Consider the following 12,252-nt stretch of genomic DNA (forward strand, 5'->3'; position numbering starts at 1 on the left):
TTTCCATTGATTTTTATTTTATTTAATTTTTTCTTCTCATTACTCTATATTCTTTAAATATATTTTAACTTACATTGTTCTTTTCCAATGTTCTTCACATTAAGGTGTCAATATTACTCTATATTTTTTAAATATATTTTAACTTACATTATTCTTTTCCAATGTTCTTCACATTAAGGTGTCAATATTGCTCTACAATCTTTTCCTTTTTTTCCCCCCCACACGTTGGTGGAGGGTTCAAAGGAATATGTCGATAAAGGTTTATTCTCTTTTTTTTATTTTATTTTTTATTTTTATCTTTAGGTTATTTATCACAATACTTCATTACAGTAAGGGAAGGTGCAAGACCAAAAGCGACATTCTATTGCAATAGAATGGAAATGTTAGATCCTATGGCAATGTGCATAGGAAAATTAGGATTACAATGCTCAGTTTGGGCAATCCGGTGGACCATGGGAGAAAGTCAATCGCGGAGGATGTGTTCTTGGAACACAGGCATGTTCGACTTTCTGGGTGAGGGGAAAATAGGGGATTTTTATTTGTATATATATATGTTTTTAAGCTCAGCTCTCAACGGGACCTCATTAATTGGATGTGCATCTATTGTAGCTTCATACTCCAGAAACATTACCAAAAACTACACGAAAACATGCATAGACTATGGCTAGTTTGAATATAATGGTATGGAACACCGGTGGGATAAACAAACAACACAAGCGCAAAAGCGTGCTTACACTGATGAAAAAAGAACATGTGGACGTGGCTCTATTAAGCGAAACGCACATTTTAGAGGGAGACATAAATACGTTAGCGGATAACATATACCATAATATTAGTCACTCTTCTTTTGCTACGAGAACTAGAGGGGTAGCCATAGTCGTCAGACGCAAATTAAATATCGAATTGAAAGGGGTATGGTCGGATGCTGAGGGGCGCATAACTATAGCTAGGATTATACACAATAACAGGAAAATTGCATTGGCAGCGGTATATGCCCCGAATTTGTACGAAGTGGGTTTCTTCACTTCACTAACAGGAGAAATGTTAAACCATCCCGAGTACTCATATATAATAGGTGCGGATTTTAATGCCATTTGGAACCCAAGGATGGACAAAACTTACCTTTCCTTCTCCAGCGAACAAAAGAATTCATCTAAAGCATTAAAAGATTGGTCGAAATCAACAGGAGTAACTGATTTATGGCGTTCACTTAACCCCATGACCCGCAAGTACTCCTGTCGTTCGGCGAGACACAACACACTATCCAGAATTGATTACGTCTTTGCATCCCCGAGAATATTTGATAAATATGAAGTGGAAATGACACCCAATGCGCTATCAGATCACTGCTACTTAATCCTGAAAGCAACATTTGGTACACTATCTACCCGGGCCCCAAGATGGCGTTTTAATTCGATGCTGCTTAACAACAAGGAATTCATTACACAAATTAAAGAAGCTCTCACAGTATTCCTACAAGATAATGCTAACTCGGTGCAAGATCCCAGAATATTATGGATGTCGGTAAAGAATATGATCAAGGATTTCTCGGATAGATTTACCTCCATATTGCGCAAAAATCAAAACACAAAACTGTCTGAAATGGAAACGCTTTACTCAACGCTTTTTAATTCTTTAAAATACAACAACTCTACTAGACTAGATAACCAAGTTAACATTCTAAAGACAGAGATCAAAGCAATGTACAGACAAAAATCGGAATTGCAAATACGCAGCACTAGACAACAGCAGTACTTCCAAGGTTCTAAACCTAGTCACCTATTAGCCATGCGACTAAGAATTAATGCAAAATGTGCAGATATAACTGCCATTAGGAAACAACAAGCTCTAGTAACAGAACCCAAAATAATAAACGATACATTCAAAGAATTCTACTCCGATTTATATAACTCAGAAACGACCTTTGATCAAGACAAATTAGACACATATCTTAATCAAATTACTCTCCCTAAACTTACGGATGAAGACGCTAAACAGTTAGAAGTACCGATCACATTAGAAGAACTCAAGAAGGCCATATCCGGAATGAAAAACGGCAAAGCTCCGGGAATTGACGGTATCCCATCAGAAATGTACATTTCTTGCTGGGACATATTTGGACCCTTATTACTAAATATGATCTTATACTCAGTCAAAGAGGGAAGCTTCATTGAACACCAAAATACCGCACTCATTTCAGTTCTTCACAAAAAAGACAAAGACCCCACTGAATGCGGTAGTTACCGTCCTTTAAGCCTCCTCGGAACCGATGTCAAACTGTACTCTAAGATATTAGCCATCAGATTGCAAAAGCATAAGGCGAATACTGCACGTACTAGATACAGACAAAGAGGACATCACACCTAAGGCGATACTATCCCTGGATGCTATGAAAGCATTTGACAGGTTGGAATGGCCGTTTCTATGGGCAGTATTGGAAAGGATGGGGTTAGGAAAAGGTTTCATTGATATGATTAAAGTACTATACAAGGACCCATCGGCCAGGATTACAACAGGCACATTCATCTCCGATATCTTTCCGGTATCACGCTCAGCCAGACAAGGTTGCCCTCTTAGTCCCGGACTATTCGATCTATCATTAGAACCTTTAGCACAATTTATAAGACAATCCCAACACATAGAACCAATAGTAATCAAGGGCACACATCATAAAATTAGTTTATATGCGGACGACGTAATATTGTTCATGCAAAACCCCAACAACACATTGCCGCTTATACTCAAGTTGATAGAGAACTTTGGTGATTTATCGGGATTTAAAATAAATTGGCCTAAGTCGGCTTTTCTTCCTCTTAACACCAGTGCAAAAAAAGAGACAACCCTCCCAGGTGCGATACCCATGGTCAAACATTTCAGATGCTTGGGTGTGGAAATATTTCCCACCATAAGACAAACGGTGAAGCACAATTACACAAAAATACAGAACAAAATCAAGGACGACCTGGACAGGTGGGCAAAACTTAAAAACTCAGTACAGGCAAGGGTATCAATAGTTAAGATGGATGTATTACCAAGAATCAATTTCTTCAGCTCAATGCTTCCGTTACCTCCTCCAGAGGGCTACTGGAAAAGATTACAAACCTCCACATACAAATTTATTTGGAATAACAAACCACCTCGCATAAAAAGATCCACCGCACAGAGAAATAAAGCAGACGGTGGCATGGCAGTCCCAGATTTTTTACAATATTTTAATGCCTTCACATTAAGACCATTGAAGAAGATATGGTTTGACCCCGAGGCTTTGGTATCTTGGAGAAAATTAGAAGAAAACATAGTAGCCCCACAGAGATTGAAAGACATAGCATACACTAAACTTTCAATCAAGCATTGTGAGCGAGAATTTGGCCCAATAATAACCCATGCAATCAGGACATGGCGGGAAACACAAAGGAAATTTCCTAACCCTCAAGTATGGCATAATCACACTCCCATATTCAATAACAATGCTCTCTTAATGGGAAAACGACCTATAAGATTCCCTGTATGGGAAGAAAGAGGCATACACTCATTAGGGGATATTTTTAATAACAAGGGCCTCTGTAGTTATGTCGAAATATGCATAAAGTTTAACCTTACCGAGTCCACATGGCTTTTTTACATACAGTTACGACTTTGTATGAGATCTCACGGTGTTCCATTACACATACCAATTGAACACCACAGATACCACAAATTTTTCTATGAAAGAGATACATTGGGAGGTTTTGTATCAGGTTTTTATTATCAATTACTAACGTCCTCGTATGAAACCCTTCAACTAGACAATGTCTGGAGGAGGGATATACCAGACCTGGAAAATGACTTTGATTGGCAAGGAGCCTGGGCAAATGTCCGACTTACATCAAGGAACCCGGATCATCAACAAATCAATCTGAACTATATTCACAGGACATACTTGACTCCTATAAGGCTGTGCAAAATGGGGCTTATACAAGACTCCAAATGCTCCCAATGTACAAATGGGGACGAAGGAACATTTATGCACATGTATTGGGACTGCCCACCAGTTAAGGCATTCTGGAAAGATGTGTCCCAACAATTATCAATACTCGTATTTTGGAATATACCTGTACACCCCGCGGTATTGCTATTGAATGATGTTTTTGAGTTTGCAGTGAATCCACAACTAAAAAGATTGGTTTTATCGGGTATCACAGTAGCTAAAAAACTGATCGCATCACGTTGGTTTCAACCGGAAAAAATGTGCCGGAAAGTGTGGTTTCTTACATATCTCGATGTGATATATCAAGAAATATCTACAGCAAGAATTCTGGGGCTCAATGAATCCAAAATGTCAATGTGGTTAGAAGTGGTGGAGAGAATAAAAGCTAGCCTATAATGGTGATGTTTGGTTAGGAGTGGGGGATAATGGAGGCACTATCCAAGAGGGGGTCCGGGAGGGGGGGGTTTGAGCTGGAGCATATGTGTGTAGGGTTTTAGAAAATAGGTATTAGGGGTATATTATATACTAACATTTATATAATTGTAACTTCGCTGGATATACACTGTATACGGTTAAATTGTTATTATTGACTATGTTTGTTTTATCCTGTTTCTGTACTTGCATATATTTTAACCACCTTTACTGAAAGTTTAATTATACATTGTGTGTTGAGTACTGACTTTTAATAAGTTTTGTTTTGCAATAATAAAAAAAATTAAAAAAAAAAAAGAGACATGACATCCCTCATCCAGTGTAAGTGTGAAGGGGGAGTGGCTGCCTTCCAGTTGAATAGGATGAGACGTCTGGCAATGAGTGAGGCAAAGGCCATGGCATTGGATTGCCCAATAGATATTGTAGCGTTTTCCGGTGTCAAGCCAAATAGTGCAATAAGAGGGCATGGGTCAATGTTCATAAAAAATATGTCTGAATAAGATTTAAAAATGGAAGTCCAGAAAGGGGCCAGTACTGGACAATGCCAGAACATATGGATAAGTGAGCCAGGGGCTTGGTGACACCGGTCGCATGTGGGATCCATGCCAGGATTTATCTTCGCCAGTCTAGTCTTTGACCAATATAGACGGTGGAGGAGCTTGAACTGTATCAGTGAATGGCGGGCACATATTGAAGAAGAGTGTATTCGGGCAAGAGCGTTTTCCCATTCTTTGTCTGTAAATTGATGATTTAGATCGGACTCCCAGTTTTGTCTTATAGCCAATACTGAGGAGGGTAGGGATAGGGATATGATGTTATATAGTTTAGATATTGAGCCTTTGATTACAACCTTCACCTCCAAGATGCGATCGATCAAAGTTTTTGGGGGTGTATGGGGGAACTGGTCAAATTTGCTCTTAACAAAATCACGTATCTGTAGATATCTGAAAAAATTTGTTTTTGGTAAGTTAAACTTTAGGGACAGTTGTGTGAAAGACATGAAAGAACTGTCTTGGTACAAATCATAAATGTTCAGAATGCCCTTCTTAAACCAGTTGCTGAAGGTTTCATCCACCATAGAGGGAGGGAAAAGGAAGTTTTTGTGGACAGGTGATGACTGTGACATGGCGTGGAGACCAAAGTGTTTTCTAAACTGGGACCAGATCCGGAGGGAGTGTTGTACTAAGAGGTTGTTGGTATACTGGGCGGTTGTGACTGGGAGCGAGGAGCAGACTAAGGATTGCAAAGATGTTCTAGAACAAGATGCCCTTTCCATGTCCACCCATGCCGGTACCCACTGACAGAGTCCGTAGTGGGAGTGGCTCCAGTAGAGAATGCTGTGAATATTTGCAGCCCAATAGTAGACCAAGAAGTTGGGTAGTGCGAAGCCTCCCTGTGATTTAGGCTTCTGGAGGGCCATTTTATTTATTCGGACTGGGCGTTTGTTCCAAATAAAATCTGATATTGCCTTGTCGAGGGCTTTAAAAAATGACTTTGGAATAAAGGTTGGAATATTTTGAAATAAGTACAGAAATTTCGGTAATGTGTTCATTTTCACAGTGTTCACTCTGCCAACAAGTGATAAAGGAAGTGATGACCATCTGATAAAATCCTGCTTGGTGCGCTCCAGTAGAGGGGTGAAGTTGGACGCTATGAGATTAGAATGTTTATGTGTTATCGTTATGCCAAGGTAACGGAAGCTACTTGGGGAAAGCTTGAAGGGGAACCTAGAGGGGGGGATATTTCTAGCTAAGGAATTTATGGGGAAGAGTTCACTCTTGTTTAAGTTTAATTTATAGCCAGAAAAAACACCAAACTCGTGTAGTATGTGAAGGACACGTGGAAGTGTGGCCGCTGGATCCGCGATATACAACAGGACATCGTCCGCATATAGCGAGATTCTTTGTTCCTGTCCATTTCTGATGATGCCTTGGACATGGCGGTCCTTGCGAAAGGAAATAGCTAGTGGCTCGATCGCTAGTGCAAATAGTAGCGGAGAGAGAGGGCAACCCTGTCTTGTACCGCGTTGTAGGGGGAAATATTCCGAAGTCACATCATTTGTTCGAACTGATGCCACTGGAGAGGAGTATAAAAGTTTGACCCAGGACACAAATTTCTCGCCGAAACCGAATTTCTGCAGAGTATAGAATAAATAGTCCCATTCAACCCGGTCAAAGGCCTTCTCTGCGTCTAGCGCAACAACGACCTCTGCAACGGGAGACTCGGTGGATGAGTAAATTATATTCATAAGGCGCCGCAGGTTGAAAAAAGCCATTCTATCCTTCACAAAGCCAGACTGGTCTGGATGGATAATACTTGGTATAACGGATTCCAGTCGTCGAGCGAGTACCTTTGCCAAGATCTTTGCTTCATTGTTAAGGAGAGAAATAGGACGATATGAGCCACAGTCTTTCGGGTCCTTATCTTTTTTTAAAAGCAGGGATATTGAGGCTTGATAGAGAGTCGGAGGAAGCGAGCAGGATTGAAAAGATTCCTCAAACATTGAAGCCATAATGGGACATAACTGGGTGGAATATTTTTTTTTAAATTCCACTGGGAACCCGTCTGGGCCTGGGCTTTTCCCACTCTGCATCATAGTTAAAGCCTGTTGGATTTCATCAGCGCTAATGGGCTCTTCCAAAAGAGTCATTGAATCATTGTCTATGACTGGTATATCCAAATTTGCGAAGAAACTATTCATGAGAGAGGGGTCTTTGGGGGAATCAGAGGTATATAGTGCAGAATAAAATGTTTTGAATTGACCATTTATTTCCAATGGGTCCGTATAGATCTCTCCAGTGGCAGAGTTAATTTGCGTGATCAAGTTCTGAGCGGTGCGGTGTTTTAGCTGTAGTGACAGCACTTTACTAGGTTTATCACCGAATTCAAAAAAGGACTGCCGTGATTTGAGTAGAAGCTGCTCAGCATGACTGGTGGAAAGGAGGTTAAATTCCGTCTGTAGGGTCACTCTTTCATTATAAAGTGCAGGTGTCGGAGAGACTGCGTATGAATAATCCAATTTAATAATTTGGTCTGAAAGTTCAGTGCGTCTGCTGTTGTGCAGTTTATTACGTCGAGCACAATTAGAAATAATTTCTCCACGGAGAAAAGCTTTAAGAGCTTCCCAAATGATGGACATAGGCATGCCAGGGGTAGAATTTACCTCAATAAAAAATTTGATCTTAGTGGACAGGAACGATGAAAATGAGTCCTCAGATAGCAATAGTGGATTAAGTTTCCACGGCCTGAATGATGGACATTTGTCCGGGAAGGCTAGCTCTAAGATTATTGCTGCATGGTCTGAAATAACAATGCTATCGTAAGAGCAGGAACGCACTTGAGATAGAAATGTGTTGTCAATAAACAAATAATCAATTTGAGAATATGTATGATGAACTGGTGAAAAGAAAGAGTACTGTTTGGCGGTGGGATGAAGGAAGCGCCAGACATCTGAAATACCGTATTGCTTCAGGAAGGACACTATGGCTCTAGCAGTCTGAGATTGTGGAGCTGGATTAGATGATGATCGATCTAAGGCTGGGTTAAGAGCACAATTAAAGTCACCTCCCATAATCAGTTGGTTAGAGTTCAGGTCGGGGAGTGAAGAGATAAGTTTATTGATGAAATGCGTGTCACCAAAATTTGGAGCATATACGTTGACTAGGACTACCTTTGTGGAATAGAGAGTTCCTGAAACTATAATGAATCTGCCATTAGGGTCAGAGATCACATCAGATGGAGTAAATGGTGTGTTTTTGTTGATCAGAATGGCTGTTCCTCTGGCTTTGCTCTGAAAACCAGAGTGGAACACTTGACCTACCCAAGCTCTGTGTATTCGACGGTGATCTACTCGCCGAAGGTGAGTTTCTTGCAGAAAAGCGATGCCAACCCCAAGCTGCTGTAAGTGAGTAAGGATCCTAGTACGTTTCAAGGGGTTATTTACACCCTTCACATTCCAACTAATTATGTTAGTATTGCCCCCTGACCCCCTATTAGGATCAAACACTGGCATAAGAAAGTGAAAAAATATTCATGACATTTGAGATGGCAAAGTGGTGGTCCAGGGTGCTTATAATTAAAGATGAAAAAAAGTCATAAGAATAGAAACAAAAAACAATAAACAAAAATAGACAAAGATATTCACTGTTAATATTAGCAATGAAAAACAAACAAACATAAAACGCCCTCTCACGTCCCCGTGGGGCGTGACTACTCACAGCCATAGTAACACTGACTGTGCCTAGCATTACAGCTAACCTTGTGCACCCTGTGCTCTAAACGAGCACCCTGTGAGAACTGTAATTCTTAATTACACATGGCAAGAACCAAAAAAGAAAAGAAAAAAAGGGAAGAAAGAAAAAATAATGAATAAATAAATAATTGCTCGACACGTGGCCATATATAATTATGTAACTAGCTTGGTTGGATAAGGCAGGTTTCTAACAATGTATACACCTAAACCCCTGTTTGGAATCTCATTGTAGTCCACCCCCTCAAGAGACAGGTACTGCCTATTTAGACCAGTAGAATGTAAGATATCTCTCTTTGGTTAGAGTTCTACACCAAATGTTTGGGCCATGGGGTATGTTGTTTTATAAAGGTGCATAGTGGCACCAAACCTGCCTTTTCCATATAACTAACACACACACCCACACACACACACACACACACACACACACGGGGGCGGGGGCCAATTGATCACCGCCCTGACACACACATACCCACACGCACTCACACCCACACGCACTCACACACCACGTATGTTGCTATGGTTAACTTAAATAAGTATGACAAAGATAAATCGCAAGCCTGCAGCCAATTCGGCGCATATAATGTAATGATACTAAATAATACGATATCACCAGTGTGGGATATGGGCGAGTAAACAGTCAGCTTGTACCCAACGTAGACTGAGACTGAAAGTTTAGCAATAGCCAGGCGGCTAGCTGTGGTAAGTGACGTCATCAAGTCAGCCACCAGTGACCCGGATGAAGATGAATATACATGTTAATCGCCAGCGGGATGACAGTCAGCTTGTATTTAACGAAAGAATAATAATAATAAGTTGGCTTTAGCAAGTAATAATAATAGTAACAATGAATTCACAGTGAACCGAGTTAGCCAACAGTCTATAGTAAGTGACGTAATCGAACAAACCCGGCAGTGACCCGGAAGAAAAAGAAATACAAAAATAATAATAAAAAAAAAATAGGCGACATTCACCGGCAGGTTCACATTCGGCTTGTATTCTACGTAATAAAAATAGTAGTAACAAATGAGCTTTAGTAAATTAAGACTAGTCGGCCGGTTATAACGAGCAGGTTGGCCGATGTACACAGCAATTGCATAGCGACAATCATACCGTGTTGTTACCCACATCAATTTCTTCAACATTATGTAATTATAAATAGGAGCAATAACAGATTATATAGTCTTCCATTACCTCCCAGATAATCTCAATGCAAAAAATTACGAAAAGTGGTGGCCCCCCTGATAGTAGATGAATGCGAATAAGAAATCATAATGATAATAGTAGTAATAATAATAATAACGGTCTAGCTAGTTGCTAGGACCGTGAGGATCGTTATCAGTCAGCCAAAATGTTCAAATCCACTTCAGCCGGGGGTGTGAGGGGAAAAAACCCTGAGTCCACTGGTGTGTATCATATCCAAATGTTTGTTAGTCCTTTAGTGTAAGCAGGATTTATCGTCAACAGTATGGTATATAATATGAATAATAACGGATTGTTTTTTGGATAGTGTTCCATTACCTCCTAGGTAATCCCAGTACGAAAAAAAAAAAAAAAAAAACGAAAAGTAGTGGCTCACCTGATAGTAGACAGATGCAAGTAAAATAAATCATAATAATAATAGTACTAATAATAATAATAACAACGGTCTAGCTAGTTGCTAGGACCGTGAAGAACGTTACCGGTCAGCCAGAATGATCCTTCAGATCCACTTCGGCCGGAGGTATGAGGGAAAAAACTGATATGTATCATATCCAAGCGTTATTAGTCTTTTAGTGTAGGCATGATTTTTTCCTTGTAGAAATCGGCTGCCAGCTCTGGAGAGTCGAATGTGTAGCCTTCCCCACCGAATGTCAGGCGCAGCTTAGCCGGGTAAAGCAAGCCGTATCTGATGTTTGCCTCGCGGAGCAGGTTCTTGATGTCTTTGTATGCCCCTCGGCGTCTGGATAGATCCGCAGAAAGATCGGGGAAAATGTGTACCGTGGAGCCCCTGAATGTTAGCCGTCCCCGCTCACGCGAGAGCCGCATGACCAGCTCCTTCGTCTGGGAATAATGGAACCGTACCATCATGCCTCTAGGAGGGGCCTTCTGGTGCGTTTTGGGTGCCATTAGGCGATGTGCGCGGTCTAGGACTACCGGCTTGTCGAAGGCCTCTTCACCGAACAGCTCCACGAAAAAGGCGGACATGAATGTAATAGAGTTCTGCCCCTCGATTCCTTCAGGGATTCCAATTATTTTTACGTTCTGCCTGCGTGAACGGTTTTCGAGGTCATCAATTTTGAGTCGTAGGTTAGTGTTTTCGCTTAAGGATTCACACAATGTCTCCACTGTGGATGCACACAGTGTCTCTACTGTGGACAACCTCTCGTCCATATCCGCCAATGAAGTCTCCACGTGCTGTATTTTCTGCGTCTGTGTGGATATCGAGGCCTGGAGGACCGAGAGGGAGGTACGGAGCTCGGCCAGGAATTCTGTGCGGAGGGAAGCTACCTCGGCACGAATTGTAGAGGTAATCAGCTCTTTCATTATCGCTGGCGTCAGCTCTGTTGGTTCCGCGGCGTCCGCCATCTTGTCGCCTGTACTCGAGCCCGTTTCCTCTACCTCTTCAAGTTCTGTCTTTCGCATATATCTTGTTGCATATATCTTGTTGCTGGTTGTTGCTGGTTTTTTAGGCATACCAAATGTCTGATAGTGTCGTCTGTTTAGTCAGAGAACATAAAATAATACTTTCAGTTCGAGCCAAGTCAAATGGGCTGTAGTAAAACTTAATTTCTCGCGGAGCTACTCTCATGTGCGTCGTTACTCCGCCATCTTGGAAATATATTTTTTGAGACTATATTCGCATAAACGATTAGATTTAAAAAAATTATTTAACTACGATTTGAATATTAAAAAATGTATGCCCATACCCAAAAACTAGTTATGGGATCAGTCCATGCGCAAGAAAAAACAGGTGTAAACAGTAACTCCAGTTGAGTTCCCCGTCCTACAGTTCAGTCACTGGCTGCTCCTGCTATAGAACACGGATGGGAGAGGAATGGAAATGGCTAAATTCCAGGTTTCTGCTTTTGTCGATAGAGAGCTCATGCAGTAAATAGGCAAAGGAAATGCATTTGTTGAATAAATAATGACTAGGGGGATGAAGTCTCACATGGCTGACTCTGTTGCACAACCCCCCCCCCCCTCCTACACACCTACTATAGTCAGACTATTGTTCTCCAATACCCACGTCCTGGATAGATTTTAGAATATTTATCTATTGATTGATATTATTGTGTGTATTGTATTGATGCGTGACTGGGCCTGTTTCCGTTGTGCTTCCTAGTCTGATGAAGGACTACTTCTTTAAGCCGCCCATCAACAAGATCAGCCTCAACTTCCTAGAGAGACCTCTGGAGTCTGCCTACCGTACCAGCTACCAGGAGGAGGTACACACACACACACACACACACACACACACACACACACACACACACACACACACACACAGGCACGCATATATGCACACACACGTACGCGCACACACACACATACGCAATTTACGCATGCATGCACACATTATACACACGCACATGTATATGCACACATATACACACACCCACAT

At 41.2% G+C, this 12,252-nt stretch overlaps 1 protein-coding gene across 1 annotated transcript in view; it reads left to right on the forward strand.

The window, feature by feature from the left end:
- Positions 1-12,252, forward strand: part of LOC311231933 (adenylate cyclase 9) — a 115,520-nt gene that overhangs the window by 86,500 nt on the left and 16,768 nt on the right. The window contains exon 5 of the mRNA XM_084318569.1: positions 11,974-12,076. Coding sequence (XP_084174695.1) covers positions 11,974-12,076 — 103 coding nt within the window. The remainder of the gene's footprint in view (positions 1-11,973; positions 12,077-12,252) is intronic.

Source organism: Notolepis coatsorum (genome assembly GCF_963971535.1).
Source record: "Notolepis coatsorum genome assembly, chromosome: 7".
In the NCBI taxonomy this organism is placed as follows: Eukaryota; Metazoa; Chordata; class Actinopteri; order Aulopiformes; family Paralepididae; genus Notolepis; species Notolepis coatsorum.